Raw genomic sequence first — 22937 nt, forward strand, 5'->3', positions numbered from 1 at the left:
CTAGCAATCATGACGGCGTCATCACCTCCACAGAGGTTTTGTCCGCTAATTTCAAGTGTTCTGGGGCTAGTGCTGTAAACTCAAACATAGTGGTGAATCAAAACTCAATCCATCCATACGAAAACCTGACAAGCTTATTGCATCTGCAACTCCAAGATTGGATCCCCACCATCTACTAGCACGTTTGGCTAATGTTGAGGCCCAAAAAATCAAAGGTTGGGCCCAAATATATTTCTAGCCCAATACGACACCTAACTTGGGAAGAAACCCAACTTGGGTACGCAAGAGTTCGTCATATGTGCTTGCACACAAGCCACGCCAAGAAGAGATTGTGTTTTTAGAAAAAAAATAGGCTATTCACTCAATAAATTACGGGTAAGATGTTGCGTTCTCAGATATAGAGGCGTTTTACACTATAACTTACCAATTAAGATATGGTGTTTTTAGAAAAATAAGCTATTTACTCAACAAATTACAAGTAAGATGTTGCGTTCTCATATATATAGGCATTTTACACAATAACTTACCAATAAGATATGGTGTTTTTAGAAAAATAGGCTATTTACTCAATAAGTTACGGTTAAGATGTTGCGTTCTCAGATATATAGACACTTTACACTGTAACTTACGGGTAAGATACGGTGTTTTAAAAAAATATAAGCTATTTACTCAATAAATTACAGGTCAGATGTTGCGTTCTCAGATATATAGACACTTTACACTATAACTTACTGAGTAAGATATGGGGTTTTCATAAAACTAGGAAATTCACACAATAAATTACGTGTAAGATGTTGCGTTCACGGATATATAGGCATTTTACACTATAACTTATCGGTAAGATATGGTGTTTTTAGAAAAATAGGCTATTTACTTAGTAAATTACAGGTAAGATGTTGCGTTCCCAGACATATATGCATTTTACACTATAACTTACTGGTAAGATACGGTGTTTTTAGAAAAATAGACTTCTCACTCAATAAATTACAAGTAAGATATTGCATTTGCAGTTATATAGGCGTTTTACACTATAACTTACTGGTAAGATATGGTCTTTTTAGAAAAATAAGCTATTTACTCAGTAAATTACGGGTAAGATGTTGCGTGCTCAGATATAGAGGAGTTTTACACTATAACTTACCATTAAGATATGGTGTTTTGAATCGAGTTATAAATTGGATTAAAGAGCATGAAACATATTTTGTTTAAAGAATTAAACCTTGATGCCTTAGCATTTCCATTATTGATATTTCTTTTTTAAACTCAATTTACACAACAATGAAATCAAATTACTTTTCCATTTTGCTTGGGTGTCCAAATTAATTTTCTCCATAGCCCAAGAGCCCTATCCATTACTATTAGGCCATTACTCGAGTATCTATTGTCCCTTTTTCATTTTTTCATTTTCCAAAGTTATTAGCCGTATAAAGATTCTAGCGCCTTCACGTTTTGTAATGTATTATACACGTATTTTCTCATGTTTAATACACCTATTTTTTTACAAAATTTCAATAAGACACATAAAATTCACGTATTATACACATAATTCTCACGTATTATTGAATAAAAATATATATATATATATTAAAAAGGGTATAGCTGGCAGGCTATACTCAGTTTTCACCTAATTATTGCCTTTAAAAATAGTATAGTCGTGCCGTGCGGCGATACTCCTTTTTTTGAATTTTTAAAACCAAAATAGTATAGCCGTTCGGCTGTACTGGTTTGACATGTGGCGCACAGGTCTAGCATAGTATAGCCGGCCAGCTATACTAGATCCTTTTTTATTTTATTTTTTGAAACAATAGTATAGCCATGCGGCTGTACTCGATTTTTCTTTTTTTAATAAGAAATAGTATAGCTGAACGGCTGTACTTGTTTGACACGTGGCACCTATGCATTGGGGCATTCTTTTTAAATATATAAATAGTATAGTGGGTGGTGATGCAATGGGAGTATGTCAAGCTGGTACGATGCAAGCTGCGCTCAAGGATAGCCCTAGGAGTCATGTTCTCACTGTGCAGCAGATCTAGATCTTTCATCAATTGGTCAACAACTTCTTTGTTCTTATCCAGATCCAGTTCAGTTGACTGCCAGATCCTCACCCTTTCCATTGCTTCATCCATTGCCCTGGACTTAGCTTTACTTGGAGTGGCTCCCGACTTCTCAAGTCTGTCCAACTGAGCATCTAAATCCATAGCTTCAAACTTTGCCAATTCTGGATCAGCAAAGGAGGTCGTGGTTGAAGAGCCTAGAACAAAATGGATAGGGATCTGCAAGAATGAGCTTCATGTTAGTTATGCACAAAAAGTAACTACAGAAGGAAAATACTAAGGCATAATAATACTTACAGCCACAATGGGAGGTTTGAGAGGGCTAGTCACCACAGCTAACGACCCAGCAGTTCTATTCTCTTCCACCTGAGAAGACACAAGCATTAATTAGAAGAAACCCGACTAGACATAATTAAAGAAACCAAGGCAGGATTGGGAAAGGTAAAAATACCTCAGGTTCAGGGACGGAAGCAGAGTGTTCTACCTCCACCTCATCAAACAGGGTCAATTCTGAGCTTGTAGGCTCTGTCCTTTGAGCCTCTTGTTGTCTCTTGGCCAACTCAATGCTTTCTGCTATTACTTCAGTAGGAATTTCCTCCTATAGGTGGACAGAAGACAAGTTAGAAGAAGTATATTGCAAAATGAATCAGTTTTGTGCTAAAGAAAAATCTCACCTTTTCTTCTCCATCTTTACTCTTCTCTTTGTCTCCTTTCGAGACACCTATTTCCTTCTCTACAGCTTCGAAAGCCTCTCCAGATATATAGGCACTTTACACTATAACTTACCGAGTAAGATATGGGGTTTTCATAAAAATAAGAAATTCACACAATAAATTACGGGTAAGATGTTGCGTTCTCGGATATATAGGTATTTTACACTAACTTTTCGGTAAGATATGATGTTTTCAGAAAAATATGCAATTCACTCCATAAATTACGGGTAAGATGTTGCGTTCTCAGATGTATAGGCATTTTACACTATAACTTATCGGTAAGATATGGTGTTTTTAGAAAAATAGGCTATTTACTTAGTAAATTATGGGTAAGATGTTGCGTTCTCAGATATATAGGCACTTTACACTATAACTTACCGATAAGATATGGCGTTTTGAGAAAAATAGGCTATTCACTCAATAAATTACGAGTAAGATGTTGCGTTCTCAGACATATATGCATTTTACATTATAACTTACTAGTAAGATACGATATTTTTAGAAAAATAGACTTCTCACTCAATAAATTACGAGTACGATATTGCGTTCGCAGTTATATAGACGTCTTACACTATAACTTATCGGTAAGATATGATCTTTTTAGAAAAATAAGCTATTTACTCAATAAATTACGGGTAAGATGTTGCGTTCTCAAATATAGAGGCGTTTTACACTATAACTTACCATTAAGATATGGTGTTTTTAGAAAAATAAGCTATTTACTCAATAAATTACGGGTAAGATGTTGCATTCTCATATATATCGGTATTTTACACAACAACTTACCAGTAAGGTATGATGTTTTTAGAAAAATAGGCTATTTACTCAATAAGTTACGGTTAAGATGTTGCATTCTCAGATATATCGACACTTTACACTGGAACTTACCAGTAAGATATGGTGTTTTTAAAAAAATAGGCTATTTACTCAAATAATTACAGGCAAGATGTTGCGTTCTCAGATATATAAACACTTTACACTATAACTTACCGAGTAAGATATGAGTTTTTTTATTGATAAAAATAGGAAATTCACACAATAAATTACAAGAAAGATGTTGCGTTCTTGGATATATAGGTACTTTACATTAACTTTTTGGTAAGATATGGTGTTTTCAGAAAAATATGCAGTTCACTGCATAAATTACGGGTAAGATGTTGCTTTCTCAGATGTACATGCATTTTACACTATAACTTATCGGTAAGATATGGTGTTTTTAGAAAAATAGGCTATTCACTTAGTAAATTACGGGTAAGATGTTGTGTTCTCAGATATATAGGCACTTTACGCTATAACTTACCGATAAGATATGGTGTTTTAAGAAAAACAGGCTATTCACTAAATAAATTACGAGTAAAATGTTGCGTTCTCAAATATATATGCATTTTACACTATAACTTACAGGTAAGATATGATTTTTTAGAAAAATAGACTTCTCAGTCAATAAATTACGAGTAAGATACTGCGTTCTCAGTTATATAGACGTTTTACACTATAACTTACCGGTAAGATATGGTGTTTTTATGAAAATAAGCTATTTACTGAAAAGAAAGCACAATGTTGATAAGACCGTATTTTTAACTAAAAATGTAAGTGCAATTCTTCAAACTAATACTCCACCCAAGTACAAAGATCCAGGTTGTCCCACAATTTCTTGTATTATTGGGAATTTTAGCAATGAACAAGCTTTATTGGATTTGGGTGCTAGTGTTAATTTGTTGCCTTACTCGGTTTATAAGTAATTGGGTCTTGGTGAATTAAAACCCACCTCAATAACATTGCAATTGGCTGACCGTTTAGTCAAAATCCCAAGAGTTATGGTGGAAGATGTGCTGGTTTAGGTAGACAAATTTTATTTTCCATTTGATTTTATAGTTTTGGATACTGAACCAGTTGTGCATTCTAATTCTCAAATTCCTGTTATTCTTGGAAGACCATTTCTTGCTACATCTAATACTCATATAAATTGCAGGAATGGACTTATGCAACTATCATTTGGGAACAAGACATTGGAGCTCAACATATTCAACATATGCAAGCAACCCATAAACAATGAAGATGTCGACAAAGAAGTTTACATGATCGAGACAATTGTTCAAAATTGCTGATATTAAAGGTATTAGTCCTTTGGTTTGCACACACCAAATTTTTCTTGAAGAAGATGCTAAACCAGTTAGGCAGGCTCAACGTAGACTTAACCTAACAATGAAAGAAGTTGTGCAGAAAGAAGTACTTAAACTTTGGGATGCAGGTATCATATATCCAATTTCTGATAGCAAATGGGTGAGTCCTACACAGGTTGTTCCTAAAAAATCAGGAGTCACAGTAGTTGAAAATGATAATGGAGAAATGGTACCAACTAGGGTCACTAATGGATGGAGAATGTGTATTGATTATCGTAAATTGAACTCAGTCACAAGAAAGGATCATTTTCCTTTACCATTTCTTGACCAAATTTTGGAAAGAGTCGCAGGGCATATGTATTATTGTTTTTTAGATGGTTATTTAGGATATTATCAAATCGAGATTTCATTAGAAGATCAAGAAAAAACAACCGTTACTTGCCCATTTGGAACTCTTGCTTTTAGAAAAATGCCTTTTGGTCTTTTCAATGCACCAGCCACATTCCAACGTTGCATGATAAGCATATTGAGTGACATGGTAGAAAAATATTTAGAAGTTTTCATGGATGATATTATTGTGTTTGGTGATTCATTTTCTGATTGTTTATCTAACTTGGAGAATGTTCTTATCAGGTGTAAAGAGAAAATTTTGGTGCTTAACTGGGAGAAATGCCAATTCATGGTCACATCTGGCATAGTACTTGGACACATTGTTTCTCACAAAGGAATTGAAGTGGATAAGTCAAAACTTGATTTAATTGCTAATTTGCCTATTCCTAAAACTGTTAAAGAAATTAGATCTTTTTTAGGACATGCAGGTTTCTACCAGAGATTCATACAAAATTTTAGTGCAATTGCAAGGCCATTGAATAATCTCTTGGAAAAAGATGCTAAATTTGATTGGAATTATGCATGTCAAGAAGCATTTGAGAAATTGATTAAAATGCTAACATCAACTCCTGTAATGCAGCCCCCAAATTGGTCTATACCATTTGAAATAATGTGTGATGCTCATATTCTGAATATGATTGACATAGGAACCAAATTGCAGGAACTAGAGATGACAGTTGATGAGGACATGATGGTGCATTTTGCCTTAAACTCATTGCCAAAGGATTTCAAGTCTCTTAGGGAAACCTACATTGCTCAGAAAGAATGCTGGACATTGAATGATTTGATTACCATCTGTGTTCAACAGGAACACAACATCATAAGGGAAAGAGGAGCAAAAATGGTGAACATGGTTCAAACCAAAGAGAAAAAGGAAAATAGACACAATGCAATGACTGGAAAAGGCAGCAGTACTGAAAAGTATCTAAAACCATCAACTGGAATGAAGTGTTTCTTCTGTAAGAAACCAGGGCACATGAAGAAAGAATGCAGAAAATACAAAAAGTGGCTAGACAAGCAGAAAACTAAAGGTAACTCTGAACAGATTCTAGTTTGTTTTGAATCAAATTTGGTTGATTTCTCTCATGATTCATGGTGGCTAGACAGTGGTGCTTCAATTCATGTAGCTAATTCTTTGCAGGGATTCATAAGGAGGAGATTGCCAAGCAAGGATGAAGTGAAGGTGTTCGTTGGCAATGGAGAAAAAGTTCAAGTAGAGTTCATAGGAACAGTTAGGATTGAATTAGATTTTGGTTTTATTTTGGAGTTAGATGAAGTAGTTTACATTCCTTCTATGAAGAAGAGTTTAATTTCAGTTACTAGACTTGTACAATCAAAATTCAATTTGAATTTTGATGGCACTGGTTGTTCTATTTTCAAGAATAAAGAGTTGATTGGCAAAGCAAGACTTGTTGATGGAATGTTTCAATTAAATTGCAAAAGAACAGATTTTGAAGTTAACACTGTGCAAACCAAAACTAGTAATGGAGTCTCCTATGAATTGTGGCATAAAAGACTTGGTCATATCTCAAGAGAAAGGATTAATCAACTATGCAAAGAATCAATCTTGCCACCAATGAATCATGACAGTCAAAATGAAATATGCATTGAATGTGTCAAAGGGAAATTGACAAATTTAAGAAAAAAGGGAGCCATAGGAAGCAAAGGTGTTTTGGAACTCATTCACACAGATATCTGTGGTCCCTTTCCTAATCCAACTCATGAAGGGTTCACCTACTTCATAACTTTCACAGACGATTTTTCAAGATTTGGACATGTTTATCTCATAAAAGAAAAATCAAGTGCTTTAGATATGTTCAAAATATACAAAGCTGAAGTAGAAAATCAATTGAACCTCAAAATCAAAGTAGTTCGTTCAGATAGGGGTGGAGAATATTATGGAAGGTTTGATGAAACTGGGAGAAATCCTGGAGCTTTTGCAAAATTTCTCCAGCAGGAAGGAATTATAGCTCAATACACAAATCCAGGCACTCCTCAACAGAATGGAATTTCAGAAAGAAGAAATAGAACATTGAAAGACATGATTAGGAGCATGATGAGCTGTGCAAACTTACCAATTTTCCTCTGGGGAGAAGCTTTGAAAACTGCCAATTATGTTCTAAATAGAGTTCCAACCAAGAGCATTAATCAGATCCCTTATGAGATCTGGAATGGAAGAAAACCTAGCCTAAAACATCTAAGAACTTGGGGTTGTAAAGCAGAAGCTAAACCTTATAATCCTGCAGAAAAGAAACTAGATCCCAAAACCATAAGTTGTCATTTTATTGGTTACCCTGAAAGAACCAAAGGCTATAGGTTTTATTGCCCTCATCACACTATGAGATTCATAGAGACATCAAGAGCAGTGTTCATAGAAACCAATGAAGAGAAAACTGCAGAAGAGAACTTCAGTTTTGAAGAGACTACTGCTGACCTTTTGACAGCACAGGGTCCTGCAGAAGAAGCTGTAAGACTGCCTCAAATAAACTTAGACAACTCACAACTGGATCAAATTGAGATTACAGTTACAAATCAAACTGAAACTGCAGAACCAATGCAGATGGATAATGATCAGCCACTGCCAGCAGAAAACCAAGACACAGTTCAAACAGAAGAAGATGCAGAAATACAGCAGAACTCAGAACTGAGAAGATCACACAGAATTAGAAGACCAGCATTGACAGATGATTATTTTGTGTATCTACAAGGGGCTGAGCATGATATAAATAGAACTGAGGATCCCATGACATTCAAACAAGCAATGATGAGTGAAAAGAGTGAAAACTGGTGGGCAGCCATGAAATCAGAGTTGAATTCAATGGAGAAGAATGGAGTTTGGAAGCTTGTGACCTTACCTCAAGGTTGCAAACCAATAGGTTGTAAATGGGTGTTCAAGACAAAGAGAAACTCAAAAGGACAGGTGGATAGGTATAAGGCAAGATTGGTTGCCAAAGGGTTTACACAAAAGGAAGGAATTGATTACAATGAGACTTTTTCACCTGTCTCAACTAAAGATTCACTAAGAATAATCATCGCATTGGTAGCACATTTTGATTTGCATTTACACCAGATGGATGTTAAGACTGCCTTCTTAAATGGAGACCTTGAAGAAGAAATTTACATGATGCAGCCGGAAGGTTTTATTCAAGAAAAGGAGAAGAGTTTGGTCTGCAAATTGTGCAAATCAATCTATGGATTGAAGCAAGCCTCGAGACAATGGTATTTGAAATTTAATAAGGTTGTAAAAGCATATGGATTCACAGAAAATGCATTGGATGAGTGCATATACATGAAGACTAGTGGGAGACATTTCATTATTCTAGTCCTTTATGTGGATGACATTTTGTTGGCTTGCACAAATCTTACTATGCTGCATGATTGTAAAAGTTTTCTATTTAAACATTTTGATATGACCGATATGGCAGAAGCAAGCTATGTTTTGGGGATAGACATAAGCAGAAATCGAGACAAAGGTTTACTTGGATTATCACAGAGATCTTATATAGAAAAGGTGCTCAAAAGATTCAATATGCAGGATTGTGCAGGCAGTGATATTCCCATTGCAAAAGGTGATAAATTGAGCACTGAGCAGGCACCTAAAACTGAACAAGAAAAGCTTGAAATGGCTGACAAACCCTATGCTTCACTAGTAGGGAGCCTAATGTATGCGCAGGTATGTACAAGACCTGATCTGGCTTTTGCAGTCAGCATGTTAGGGAGGTTTCAGTCTAATCCTGGACAAGCACATTGGGTTGCAGGGAAGAAAGTCATGAGATACCTACAGAGAACAAAAGACTACAAGCTGGTATTCAAAAGAAGCGAGAATTTGGAATTACAAGGATTTGCAGATGCAGACTTTGCAGGTTGTCAAGACACATTAAAATCCACATCTGGTTTTGTGTTTATGTTTGGAGGAGCTGCAGTTTCGTGGAGAAGCATAAAACAGCCTCTCACAGCAGGATCCACAATGCTTGCTGAATTTCTAGCATGCTATGAAGCCACTTCACAAGCTATGTGGTTGAGGAACTTTATTATTAGCTTAAGTGTGGTGGAATCGATTCATAGGCCCATTCAGCTATGGAATGACAATAGTGCAGCAGTGACTTTTGCCAAGGGAAACAAAAGAACAAGAGGTTCAAGGCTACTGGATGTAAAGTTCATAATCGTCAAGGAAAAGATCAGTCAAGGATACACCACCATAGATCATATAGGAACAGAACAAATGATTGCAGATCCACTTACTAAAGGAGTGCCAAATGCTGTTTTTCATAGACATGTTTTTAGTATGGGATTGACAGCTGATAAGGAAGTCTAAATCAGTGGGAGCTTGGTTTTGTTTCAAGTTTCAAAAGTTGAGGTTTTTTTTTTTCTTTTTTTTCTATAGTTTCGATGGATGTTGATACAGTTTTGGTTCAAATTAAAGTTAATTTTATCTCAAAATTATGTTGTTGTACTTTGAAAAAAAAAAAAAACACATGAATAGCATTTAGCAGCATTTGCTAGCTTAAAGAAGCTGCGCATGGCAATGCATTCATGACAGTAAATTTAATAAAGACCTTGGAAGTCAAAATCTGGGACATTGAACAAACATGATATTTTTTTAGCTTTTACAGTATATCATATTGTTCTACAGTTCAATCTTGATCGAAGCTTATGTGATTATAAAGGGTGTTGAGTGTGGTTATAAAGATCTTGAAGTACAAGATATTCACAGAAATCTTGATAACCCCTCTTCATGTTTTATAATTGACAATTGCTTAGTGGGAATTGTTTTGAGTTATATTTCACTAGGCCTCTAAAGTGATCTATGCAAACACTCTTATGATTAATCGACCAAGTGGGAGAATGTAAGACAAATTATTGTCTTAACCACGAAATTGTGGTCTTCTAATCATGTAGGGATTCTAGAGTTTTGCATGTTTAGAGATATACTCAAACTAATCAGATTATCCTTGTATAAAAGCTATCCTAATTGAAATACAAGAGACAATGGAATTCCTAATTCTATATGGATTGAACAACCTAATCCTAATGCAACTAGGAACACTTGACAGCTCCTTGATGGGCAAGGCTTTCAAGTGATGCATATATATAGATGGTCCCTTCTCTAGCAATAATAACGCAAAACACACAGCACTCACCCCATCTAGAGAATTAGCGCTAAAGTGTTGCATAGAGAAGAAGATCTTCTACAGCCAAAGATGTCAGAACAAGGTTAGTGTTGAGATATAAAACCTGGTATGGAATTACAATCTTCAGCACCGAGATCAAACACTTCACCCAAAACACCGTTATTTCTCAATTGGGTTTGCCACAACTCACAGTTCACTCAGATTTTTTCAACCTCGAACATAAGGTTGATTAGCAATGTCGTCAACAAATGTGGTATAAAATATCAAAACTCTTTAAAATGCATATAACACGCTTTTGTCCATATTACGTCGACCAAACAGTGGGCTGGACAAGAACTGCAATGGTAGATAAGGGCATTTTATTTTCATGTCGAAAATGCCACATTGATTTGATTAATGAACTGTGTAGGAGGATTTGAAGTTTTGCCAACTCTGGAGGCGGAGCTGAAGAAGATGGGCATCCGAGTTGAAGACAAGGTTAAAGAAATTTGTGCCAGCAAATCGGTAATAATTTCCTCATATAGTGGTTGCTTAGAATTTTATTTTCTCTGTCTGAGTGTCTTTTATTAGAGCTAGGTCTTTAATTTATTATGCAGGTGAACGATATGGCATTGATAATAGAGGTGGTTGTGGGGGTGCGAGGAACGTTCTCTGTGAGGCTGTAGAAAGACACAAGCCATCCATGTTGGTTTCTGGTAGCTATGGCTATGGAGCTATGAAAAGGTACATATATAAATACATATAAATATGTAAACATATCATCTCATGATGTAACAATCCATTGCATTGGCATATTCTGTTGTTGTAACTTGCAGGGCTGTTTTAGGCAGTGTAAGTGATTATTGTGCGCATCATGCTTGCTGCACCGTGATAATTGTGAAGAGGCCCAAAATCAAAAATTGAAGCTACCCACCTACCACTCCAGCTACCTTGCCTTTGCTGCCTGCTTCAAATAAGCCAACACATATGCTGCTGCAGCACCAGCTAGCTGCTGTGTCCGCCAAGTAATTTTAAGCCTGGTAGCTTTTAAAGAAATGTCGTTTTACTTGGGAAATATGTTGCTGACAGGCATGTTATGTAGCATTGGTTTATCAACATATCTGTTCTCTTTCAAGACTTCTGCTTGTTTCTGATGGTAAAAGCAGTTTGTATTTGTTCGAATTATGAAATCTGACTTCAAATCTAAACAATGCCGCTGTTCCAATGAACTAGAATATAAATGACACTCGAATACGTTCTCTTTCAAGACTTCTGCTTGTTTCTGATGGTAAAAGCAGTTTGTATTTGTTCGAATTATGAAATCTGACTTCAAATCTAAACAATGCCGCTGTTCCAATGAACTAGAATATAAATGACACTCGAATACGCTTTTCTAGTAGGATGATGATCCATTATTTTGGAGATCAAAGTTGCATCTTTCTGATTCCAGCAAATATCATCATCAGGGAACAGAGGGCTACTTTCTATTCTAAAGCTTGAAATTGGAAAATGTTTTCCAACACGCATGACAGAACCAAAGCTATTCCGACATAATTGGCTTGTTGAAATTAGGAAGGGCAGGAGACGAAGCAATTACAAGCTAACCAAAATTTCTTATCAAAATGAAAGCATCGCATTCAACTCAAAATTTCTTACCAACCATCTAAAACAACAACAGAACTTTGGATCTTAACAAAATGAAAGCATCGCATTCAACGCAAAGACGATCTTAAAATGAAGCATCTCATTCAAATTACAAATTTCTTATTGAAACACAAATAACAACAATAAAACAAAGCAGGTTTGAAGGACACACCAATTACAGCAACAACAACATAATGCTCCTCAGAAACTGACATACATTGGAAATAAACACATTCCTCTATCAATTCCTCAATTCCTATACGCATGAGAGACACTTCAATGATAAATGAAACAACTAGAAAAACCTCCACGAACTGAGAACAAGCAAATGCCATTAAGAGTACAATGGCAAGTCAGTCCAAGCCCCTGAGACATGCCCATTTTCACAGACATAAGCTCGAACAACCGGCTCACCATCGTCATGGTAACCGAAAACCCGCCTCAAACAGAAGGCAGAATGCAAATCCCAAGTTTCTTTACAGGAGCAAAACGCACAATTCAGATCAATCTTGCTCCTATTCCCATCCCTTATGGTCCTCCACACTTGAGACCCCTTGAAATCCTTGAAAATCCCTCTGAAAAGCATGTAATTCCGCTTCTCTTCGATGTGAACACAGAAAGGCCAATCACATATGTATAAGCAATCACCACGGAACCGACTGTGAAGAAGCTTATTGCCCTGTTCACGGCTCAAATTCCAAACCCCAGACGCTGAATGCGACCTCATCGACCTACAAACCTTCCTCTTCTTACATATAGAAAATTCACCGCCCACTCTAACACCACCTTTCTCAACACTAGCCTGATCCTGTGCTGCTTCTAATTGGGCTTCAGAATTATCATACACCGTATCGAAATAAAGATCATCGAAGAGAGACCAAGAACAATTAGGCCCTGAAGCACCCACTTCATGATTCGCACCAATTTGGCTCGAGGAAGGCTCGGTTTGGGGATTGGCAGCCGGAGACGAATCCAATCTCCGATAATTCTCATCGGGGCCAACCTCGCGTTCGAGGCCGAAATCGGAGGTCTCAAAGAGAACACCGGAGTGGAGGAGACCGGGGCAGCACACGGCGAGCTTGTGAAGCGCGGCCCAACCGCCCGGTGGCGCAGATGAGCCAGAGAGGAGATCAGAAACGACGGAAGGGATAGCTTTGGAGCACTTGGTCTTACAGCAAACGTTGCGAATCAAAGACGAGAACTTGGTGCAAGAGCAGGCGAGCCTGGCCCAGTTCCGCGGGTCGTCTTCGAGCTTGAAGAGAATCTTGAGAACGACGTCGTCGGAGAGCTGGGAGAAGAGGGCTCCGGCCATGTTAATTTGTCCTAGGAGAAAGGAAAATGATAATGCAGGAATTGCGTTTTTTTGTTTGTTGGGTGGTCACTTAACGGAATTTCTGTTTGTTTGGTGTTTGTTTTTCTGGTTTTTTTCTAGCGAATGGAATTGGAAGAGAGACCGGGAAGGAAGTATGAGAGTGAGAAGGAGAGTGCGGCGAATGTTTGTTTAAAAAGGAAGGGCCAGAGTGAGAGAGAGTTGATTGTTTTTGTTGTGGGGTGGGTGGGAATCCGATGGCGGTGAGATGGGTGTGGCTGTGGTGGGGGACTCTACCAGCTATTTGATTCCCTTTTCAGTTCTTGCCCCTCTCTCTTTCTTGCTTTGAAGGTACAAAAATTTGTTTGTTTTTTTTGTGATTTTGTCACACTTATTTTTGTTAGGGCCCCCCAATCCTTTCATGAATCGTGAGCCTTTTGACCACTGATTAGGGGAAAACAACAGGCTCTCCTCCCCTCACTTATCATATGATATTCGCATTCTGACCTTAACAATGCAGTCAAAACATTAATTCTTTTTTAATATGAAGAATCTATCTTGATATTTCTTCCAACATTAAAAAGAACAGTAGTAGCATTAAACTTGTTTTTAAAAAAGGAAAAAAAACCAAGCGATATCTAAACTAAAAAAGAAAATCTCAGATGCATAGATAATTACTCTTAATTAAATCATTCAAGTTTGTATTTTTTTCGAAGATAGGGATATGGATTTGAACATTTATAAATATTGATTTCATTGGATTTTGTGGAATGTGTTTGTTGGATTCGGGAAATTTGAGTCCACAAAAAAGAACATGGTTGGTTCACTCACGCTAGACAAAATAATGAGTGGCATAAGATCGAACATGGCCCGTACAATCTCTACTTTCTTGGTGGATTGGTGTTTGCATTTCTTATCCTACAGTGTTTCTTATCTCTCCAGTTTCCAGGCGAAATAAAGAAATAATAATAATAGCAATAGGAGGGGGCGGTCTCGATCTTGAATGGATGAATGTGGACCAGCCTTGCTTTTTTAACATTCATTCACGGTTTCTTTTCCTTCCTTCCTTATCCTTGCTTGATTACCTAGCTAGCTGCTCGGTTCACTTTTTTGGAGAAAACGACTACTTATCAAGCGTGTCAATTGATGATGAAAAGTGAACAATAAAATGAATGAACGCCATCGAAAAAAAAATCCCAGTGTAATAATCTAAACTCTAAACGGCAACCCAAAGCAAGCACCAAGTTTCAAATGGCATCCCGATTCAGCATCAACGCATGAGATTATATATCAGTTAACTAGGGGGAAAGTAAACAAACCAGCCAGAAAACATACTCCGAAACTTCCAACAGCAACATAGCAAAAATCTCATATTCATTACAAGGTGCGAAGATGGTAAAACATCTGTTTCAGTTAAACAAGAATGCAACCAACACAATGGCTTGCAAAATGAATCCATCCATAAACTTAAAAGTCGGATAAATAAAAGGCGTCCCACTTCCACTGCTTTAACAACCATAGTGAAGCTCCTCCTGCTGGTAGCTTTGGGTAAGGGATCAAGTATCACCTGTTAAACAGAAATATTGCAATCACAATCTAGAAGGAATGTTTGCATATTAATCAGAAAGCAAGAGTGATTCACGGGAAATGTAGTCGGAGGAGAAAAAGACTGCCCAATCATGACACTACTCAAAGTAGATATAATGCTCAAGAATACCGTGACAAACTCCTACTCCTGCTCCGGCTCCGGCTCCGGCTTGGACTCCGGCTAGCACTACGCTTCTTTGGACTTTTACTTATGTGTTTCTTCGGGCTTTTACTTATGTGTTTCTGATTATGCCAAAGAAAAAAAATTATGAAAGGCAAGAAGGAGCCGTGACCAATCCAGTGGTAGGTATTATACGAATCCAATGTTAAAAAAATCCAGTGAGGCCATCCATTGGCCAAGGAGAAATCAAATAAACATTAGACTTTATCGCTGTCATGTATAAGAAGAAAATAAACATTATAAGTGAGGCTTAATTATGCTTCAACTGTCGCTATATCATGTCCTTATAAAACTGGTTGGGTCAAAAGATATTGCAAAATTACTCAAAAGAATAAAAGGTAACACTTACCGAAGGCAGTGGAGATCTGCTTCTTGATCGTGATCTGCAAAAGTTCCAGAAACAACCCAATTTAATAACCATGTTCCTTTTACCAATTTGGTCCAAGGTCCTTGATGCCTCTTCCATGTGAAGTTACCATATCCAATAAGGATAGAAGAAAAAGGTTTAAACACTCAGCATATGAATAGAAAGAAGAAAAACAGAATAAAACAATTAATGTAATCCCCGCTAAAACAGAACAAAATCAGAGGCAAAAATATATATGAAAAAAAATACATTATGATTATTATTAGACACCAGTGGAAACAAGAGGAGCATTCTTCCCTACTGTAACACAAGAATCCAGGATATCCAGATAGTGCGCCCTATTAGCTTGGCAATATGTTGGAGCAGGAAATGAAAATCAAATGCTCATTGATGATGACTTCCAAATCCCAATGGCACTTAGTTCACAGATATCCAGCTTTACTAGTGCAATCCAAGACCTCCATTGTTCCCAATCTAGCACCCATGGACATTTACAATGCTAAAAGCATTAGAACAGAGGTACCATGAAGGTTTCCAAAGCTGCCTATCTAAAAAACAGCATACCTCCACAGAAAAAGAGTTGCAAGCAATTGACCATATCCAATCAAGATCCTAATATCCAATCCCCAGTTCGCCGCATATATCCATATCTAAAAGAAAAACAAAGGTAATTTTCATGCAAGCAAAAAAGAGAAAAGAAAATGAAAACTAGGTGGATATCTGACTCTTTCTTAGTAAACCCCACTGCTTACCAAGCAAATAATGGAATGAAGCAACAGAAAATATTTCAACACAAAGGACATAATTCATACTACACAACAGCAAGAAGACATTTTAATCTAAGCAAAATAGCACACCACTAATCTTTAGACATTTATCACATCCAAAGACCCAGTTAATCTGAGTCAGTACTTACATCTGTCAACACAACAATTAGTTAAATTTCAACAACTCAGAAATTTAATAGCACAACTAGAAAATGTTACAGCGCAGATGTCACAATTCAACTGGCAAAAAATATTATTGTGTCCATCAGTCTTCACCTCATGGACCAATGAAAAACCCAGCCGGCATGAATACCAACAAACAAATAGGTATAATGACTAATTGAGAAAAATAACACATACCCTAACGGAGAGCGAGATCTTGATCGCGAGCGAAGCGGAGAAGCAGACCTCGATCGAGATCTAGCAGGTGAGCGGCGTGAAGATTTGGTTTTCGGAGACTTGCTGCAAAACAAGTGAAAAAGTAAGAACGCAATATAGAAATGTTTATTCCCCCCATGTACTAAGTTGAGTTATTGAAAATGGTCAAACCTCCTGCTTCTGCTCCGGCTATAACTTCGACTACGACTGTAGCTCCTGCCTCTTGAATGAGATCTACCACGACTAGGGCTCCTAGATGAGTCCCGCTTCGAATCATACTCCCTCACCTGTAAGAAAATGAGACAATGAGCATCTTTAACAAAAGAGAAATACAGGAGGAAAGGAGAGTACATTTTTCAAATTGGTATGATGCATACACGAACAGAAGAGCGAGAAAAGGCATTCCGGAACTCAGAGCCATCAAGCTTTTTGATCTGCCGAAAAAAATCATTGAAGTTTAAGATTACAATCTATGTAGTAAGTAGAAACTTCAGACACATGCATGTGTTGATTAAAAGGAAACCAAGCACCACACTTCATCAAAGGTTATCCACAACATGAACGTCGGGAGTGAGAAAGTAAAAGCAAGACTTACCGCATACTTCATGTCGTCAAAGTTAGTGTAATCCACAATCCCTGTTGTGCCTATAAAACAATCATGGGACAGAAAGCTAAAACAATTGCTATTCTAATGTCTTGTGAAGTAGGTCTTAAGATTACAACAACACCACAATCAAAGAACAGAGGAAATCCAAAGATAGTGCGAAATTCGGTTGAGAAGCACTATTAGTATGAACCAGTCAATTTAATAAATTCTATTAGCACCACCTAGGACAAAAGAACTTTAATAAATATTTCTATTACTAACTTTTCCACAATATACATGTACAATATACCACCAAGAAACACACTTGAAGCATGAAGAGCATCTTACCACTACCATCACGAAAAACTTGGGAAAAACAGACATCTCCAGCCCGTCGCATGTGATCCTGAATAAAAATACATCGTATGTGTCAGACATGCAGTGAAAAGTTCCCACACAGAGAAATACAGTTATAATAAAAATATCTCCAATTGATAAATACACACACCTTAAGATCTTGCCATGAAGCTGAAGAGGGTAGTCCACTGACTAACACTGTGGATGGAACAGGTTTAGAAACATATCAAATGCATCCTACCATATAAAAGAGCACAAAGTGTAACAAGTGAAATACAAACCACGAAAATCTGAGCGCCTGGACATCCCACGCCCACCTCGACCACCACTATAATTACTATGACGATCTGACGAAGATGAATGTCCACGCCCTCCATGTGCAAGTTCAACCTACAGAGATATACATTAGAATATTATGTCTAGGAAAAGTACCACATCTACCATATGGCATGTAAGCATAATAGTGTACCCGTAAACGATGACCATCAAAATCATAGCCATCACGACCACGAAGTGCATCTTCAGCATCACGAGCATCTTCAAACTGTAACAAAAAAACTTGTTCAAACATATTATAAAGGAAACATACAAACATAAAATAAAATTAAGCAGCTGAGGGCTCTCACCTCAACAAATGCATAACCAGGAGGCCTTGGGGGAACCTTCAAGTCAATATGGGCTATGCGTCCATACTGCAAAGAAAATTAGAAACTTCAGTCAGTCTGTAAACCTTCCTTATTCTTTAGGGTACTCTACACCCATCCATCCAACACCTGCCACTCCACTACCATAGAACACAATTGTTCACATCGAAGAAAGATAATACAAGATTAAACAGGTTTTGGGAAAAAAAAGACACACATCTGTTGTATCCCAAATTCAAAATTCTGTTGTTTCCCAATGTCTACATGTGGAAGCATAAACAAATGCATTCCAAATAACAACTTCATCGCAAAATCGCATAGCATTATTTGTTGGCATCAATTCAAGCCAAAAAAAAAAAAAAAATTGAATTACCTTCAAAAACAAATCTTCGACCTCTCTCTCGCGTATATCACCAGGCAGATTCCCAACATAGAGAGTTCTGCTTGTACTACGGCTGCTCATTTTCCTGAGAACTGTAAATTATATCCCCTAAAAAAAAAAAATAATAAGGCAAAAGAAAATAACAGAAATCATGAAGGATCCTGTTCGCATAGACAAGACAGTCAAAAGAAAATAAATAAGGAACTCAAATCTTACAATTATCTCTTAGGATACTAAACGATTACACAAAATAATCAAACTAAACCCGGTACAGCATAGTGCTCAGTCAACGTGAATCCGGAAACGAGCATGAAAATACAAATTCAACTCGATTTTAATTATATTACCCTATTATTCTTGGCCAGCAAACACGACATGGGAATGAAACTTAAGGTTGCTAAGGTTCTCAGGTGGTAGACGAGGGCTTACCTCCGATGAAATTGGAGATCGCACCGAAGCACAAAGGCTGAAGTTTCGTAAATTAGGGTTTTGAATTTGAGGGAAGGTAGGGCTCCTGATTAAATTACGATCTAGATAACCTGTCACGCTGAATACAGCAATATATACGACTCTATTATTAATTTATTAACGTAAACAGTCAGATCATTGTCTATTTGCGCCAATTTGTATCTGGACCGTTGAAACTCATGGAGACCAAGCGTGCACACCACACGTGCCGAAGCGGTCTAAATTACAATCTGATCTGGCTAGAGACACTGCAATGGCACTTCGGAGTGAAACTTTGCCTTTTATAGTTATGCCCCCCGTATTCCTCGTATTTTTTTCTCGAACCTTTTACTTTTCCAAATTTCCACTCAAGCTATAAAATAAAAGAATATAAGTCATCCCTTTTGTTTTTGGATAACAAATTTATATTCATTCACTCTCGCTTCCTCCACTGATTAAATGGTAACGATCTTATTGATATTCGGGAAGAGAAAATGGCGGATAGACTGGAAGGGGAAGGACAATTCAGAATCTAAAGAATTGAAGAATTGCTTTAAAAACCATGCCAAGCATAGGAGAATTCATAATCCATGTAAGCCTGTAGGAATAACTTTCCGAATGATCGCAAAGATAAACTACAAACTTAAAACCGAATCGGGTTTATATTCGGCAAGTCATTTTAGTCTGGAGAGCAGAAACGCCGGTTTAAGTCACCAAGCAAATCAATGTCCACTGCAACAACTGCAAGCAAAACTAAGTTGACTATTATCTTATTGCATAGACCAACAAGGCCCACACTCATTCCAGGAGAAACAAAACAGATCACATAATCAAGTAAAAGACCAGTCTTGGAAAAAAAAAAAAAAAAATACAGCATCCATTCTCCAAACATTTATTATTTCTTCAGTTCAAATGATGATCGATTTCTGCTATGGATGGTGATGCTTATCAACCTCTCCACCCTCTTTGGCCCGTGCAGCTGCCCTTATTTTACGCTGCTCCTCCTTGTAAATTCGGTTTCTTCGTTGAAACTGCGATAATAAACATGCAGAGAAACCATGATCCCAATCAGTATTACCAATTTAAACCAAAACAAAACGAGTCTGTTTTCATGTATGTACACACAAATCAAGTTATATTATGTGATTGCATACAACATCTGGGGATTTTGACTAAAACCTCATCTCTCTCTTTTTTTGTCAACAAAAAAACCTCATCTCTGTAACTGAAAATTCGGATATCAATCGGGTTACGTCCTTCTAAGCTGAACTACATTGCTAAATTGCAAAGTTGCATACTTGTTGTTCAGTAAGTTCCAAAATGTTATGAAATATATATCAATAGTCAGAACCCGAGATGAATAACACATGCATACAATCAAACAAAGCCAAAGGATAAATTTATTACCTTGGCAGGGAGAGCTAATAATTTGAGAGATGAGAATGCCATCTTGATTCAAAAGTTCCAAATGTCCTTAAAATTTGGGAAAGCACTATATACCAGGTTATGATGTTCTCCTCACCCCACCCATAAAAGATACAAAATTGAATAATGATAAGAAATTAAGATGATACTACGAAGACAATCATTTATGTTTTTGAGATTTCCCTTCTCCTATGAACCTTTTTTGATAGAGCAGAACTCTGTAGAAGTTGCCTCTTGTTTGAATTCTACACTTTATGCCAACTGTGTTGACATTTCGCCATTATGTTTAACCTCCTACTCTTAAAATGGTACATAAAGGTGTATAAAGGCATTGAACTCAACATTTGACATAACATTGAAATATTGTAGTGAATGAAATCTAAAAATATAATGCACAAACTATAACAACTAAGCATGACAGCCTCGATACTCGAAGTGAGCCATAAAAAACATGAAAAGTAAACCCACGCAACTACTAGGTGTCAATCTCCCAAAATAGCTGATAAATAGAATTGTATCTTTGTTTATTCTTGAATTTTGATAGGAGATACATAGAACTGTATCCTGCACTCAGATTGGGTTGTGACCCTTCAAAGCTAACTTCACCATTGTGAAACACTAAGCTTATATTACCTTGTTGTAGGATAATCCAGAATCTATTTCATGTTTTTTCTGTAGATACTACATCACTTTCTGTGCATGGTAATGGGGAAAAATAGTGGGATCCACTCTTCATTCGACATTTAGGTAGCTGATTGTAATATGATCATATGGAGACTTGACCCTGGCTTTGATTGAAGATGGACCATTAATTCAAATATAAATCATCTACAAAAATAACTTGTCAACCTTCTAACCAAAAGGAAAACTTGTTTAGCTTTGCAATTTGGAGCTGTTCAGCAGTTTGAAATATTTTCAAAAGCCATTATAAAAATTGCACAAAAAGCACCAAGCTTCTACGAGATTGCTTCTCAATGTTTGGGTAATCATTCTAGTTCTACTTGTCTCCCTTTACTTCAAACCAGAATAAGTTATAGTGTTCCTAAATGTTCACAACAACACATACGAGATGTATTAAGAGAAACCATAACTCGACATTTTCAATTAACACATAAAATCAATTTTCATAAAACCTTAAATCAGACTTGAAATTGAGTGATGGTCGATGCCCTAGGGTTTAGAAACACGACATTGTCTACAGCGAGCTTGAAACACACATCGATGGAACAGTAAATCAATTGAGGGAAACTAGAGCTAAAATTGAACACAGCTGAGCTAGATTAATAATTAATTAATAAATAAATAAATAACCAAACAGTGCCTGAAAATGGAGCTGGTGATTTAAGGTTCATGCGACGATCTGAGAAATAAATGAGATTAAAACCCTAATTGAAAGAAAAAATTAACCTCTTTGGAGTGGTGAAGACACTCGAGGTAGTCTTCGCGAAGAAGAACACAGTCCTTGGGCTGACGGCAGCGAGACATGCACTCGCTGAAGTCGACCCAGAAATCGTAGCAGCGCCCTTTGTTCCCTGTGATTCCCCAACCCGATGCCATTTTCGTCTCTCACTGAGCGTCGAATCAAATCAATTTGCCGGGGCTGTTGTCGACGAAGGTTAATGGGTTCAAAAGTAATCGGGATTTAATGGTTGCTTCGCTCCAGCTGCCGCTGACTGTTGGCGGTACGAATGTAAACCGATGGAAATTTTCGCCTGTAAAGAAGTCCCAAAAAAATATTTAAAAAATAGATAAATGAACAAACTAATCAGTTAATCGTGACCGTCGAATGCGTATTCTTCTTGTAAATGGATGGTGGATTATGAACTATGTTTTGTAAATGGATTTGAGGGTGTATTTTCTGTAGGTTGTATCTTTAAGAAAAAATAGTTTTTGAACACAAATGATGGTCTAAGTTATTGAAATTAATCTAATATATGTTCGGGGAATTTGAAATTGGATGTTACGGGGCGAGCTTAGTGACTCACATATGCTCTTTAAGAAAAATCTATAGGAGTCCCTAGCTTTCTCTTTTCAACTAATTTTATATGGGTTTTTCATTTTTATATTATTTTTAATTAATGACGGGGGTTAGAAATTTGGTCTCTTTTATGAAGTGTAAGCTAAAACTATAAGTTAATTGATTATATGAATTCGGAGGCTTATGGACCAAAATGCCACAAGTCTGTAAGTTAGTTTACAAAATCAAAATTTACTTATCATTTGTTTATATAACTTTGGCCTCTCCTTTTAATTTTATAAGATAAATATTGAGTGACTCGTGTAAGATCCCACATTAACCAACGGAGAGGGGGTGATGTGCCTTATATGTGCACACTCGCATTTATCTAGCACGAGACCTTTTAGGAGCTCACTGGCTTCGAAGTCGTAAGAACTCCAAAGTTAAGCGAGTTGGGGGCTAGAGCAATCTCAGGATGGGTGACCCACTGGGAAGTTGCTCGTTAGTTCCCAAAC

The 22937-nt window shown here is 37.0% G+C and overlaps 3 protein-coding genes and 1 long non-coding RNA gene across 7 annotated transcripts; 1 reads left to right on the forward strand and 3 right to left on the reverse strand.

Annotated features, from left to right (window-relative positions):
• The first annotated feature begins 11024 nt into the window (after positions 1 to 11024).
• Positions 11025 to 11576, forward strand: LOC117638831. The gene is made up of 2 exons (XR_004587317.1): positions 11025 to 11135; positions 11228 to 11576. It is a non-coding gene; the product is annotated as an uncharacterized LOC117638831 (long non-coding RNA).
• A 504-nt stretch (positions 11577 to 12080) lies between these two features.
• On the reverse strand, positions 12081 to 13724 carry LOC117612110 (phytochrome A-associated F-box protein). The gene has a single exon (XM_034340854.1). The coding sequence runs from the start codon at positions 13345 to 13347 to the stop codon at positions 12370 to 12372; it is 978 nt and encodes a 325-aa protein (XP_034196745.1). The 5' UTR covers positions 13348 to 13724; the 3' UTR covers positions 12081 to 12369.
• Positions 13725 to 14607: 883 nt separating this feature from the next.
• Positions 14608 to 19156, reverse strand: LOC117636452 (serine/arginine-rich-splicing factor SR34-like). 4 transcript variants are annotated; one of them, XM_034370955.1, is made up of 14 exons: positions 19023 to 19156; positions 18585 to 18701; positions 18194 to 18259; positions 18037 to 18111; positions 17849 to 17957; positions 17719 to 17765; positions 17559 to 17616; positions 17220 to 17269; positions 17002 to 17058; positions 16796 to 16911; positions 16607 to 16708; positions 15462 to 15495; positions 15062 to 15174; positions 14685 to 14911 (listed from the first exon to the last, which is right to left on the reverse strand). In XM_034370955.1, exons 2-14 carry the CDS (start codon positions 18672 to 18674, stop codon positions 14908 to 14910), a joined length of 921 nt encoding a protein of 306 aa, XP_034226846.1. In that variant the 5' UTR covers positions 18675 to 18701; positions 19023 to 19156; the 3' UTR covers positions 14685 to 14907. The 4 variants fall into 4 exon arrangements, with proteins under 4 accessions (XP_034226844.1, XP_034226845.1, XP_034226846.1 ...); XM_034370953.1 differs by lacking the exon at positions 15062 to 15174 and having other exon boundaries at positions 14608 to 14911; XM_034370954.1 differs by lacking the exon at positions 15062 to 15174 and having other exon boundaries at positions 14608 to 14911; positions 18941 to 19131.
• Positions 19157 to 19592: 436 nt separating this feature from the next.
• LOC117636453 (NADH dehydrogenase [ubiquinone] iron-sulfur protein 5-B) lies at positions 19593 to 22353 on the reverse strand. Its single transcript, XM_034370957.1, has 2 exons — positions 21873 to 22353; positions 19593 to 20071 (listed from the first exon to the last, which is right to left on the reverse strand). The coding sequence occupies exons 1-2, from the start codon at positions 22020 to 22022 to the stop codon at positions 19970 to 19972; spliced, it is 252 nt and encodes an 83-aa protein (XP_034226848.1). The 5' UTR covers positions 22023 to 22353; the 3' UTR covers positions 19593 to 19969.
• Positions 22354 to 22937: the final 584 nt, after the last annotated feature.

This window comes from Prunus dulcis, chromosome 8, assembly GCF_902201215.1.
Source record: "Prunus dulcis chromosome 8, ALMONDv2, whole genome shotgun sequence".
In the NCBI taxonomy this organism is placed as follows: Eukaryota; Viridiplantae; Streptophyta; class Magnoliopsida; order Rosales; family Rosaceae; genus Prunus; species Prunus dulcis.

Excerpts from the sequence above, each read along its gene's own strand:
- LOC117636453 (XM_034370957.1), bottom strand. The coding sequence starts at position 22,022 with ATGGCATCGGGTTGGGGAATCACAGGGAACAAAGGGCGCTGCTACGAT. Across the intron at positions 20,072-21,872 it reads GTCTTCACCACTCCAAAGAG|TTTCAACGAAGAAACCGAAT; the intron begins GTTAATTTTTTC and ends TTATTATCGCAG.
- LOC117636452 (XM_034370953.1), bottom strand. The coding sequence starts at position 18,674 with ATGAGCAGCCGTAGTACAAGCAGAACTCTCTATGTTGGGAATCTGCCT. Across the intron at positions 16,912-17,001 it reads TTTCTCGCTCTTCTGTTCGT|GTGAGGGAGTATGATTCGAA; the intron begins GTATGCATCATA and ends ATTTTCTTACAG. Across the intron at positions 16,709-16,795 it reads AGCCGGAGCAGAAGCAGGAG|CAAGTCTCCGAAAACCAAAT; the intron begins GTTTGACCATTT and ends CTTGTTTTGCAG.
- LOC117612110 (XM_034340854.1), bottom strand. The coding sequence starts at position 13,347 with ATGGCCGGAGCCCTCTTCTCCCAGCTCTCCGACGACGTCGTTCTCAAG.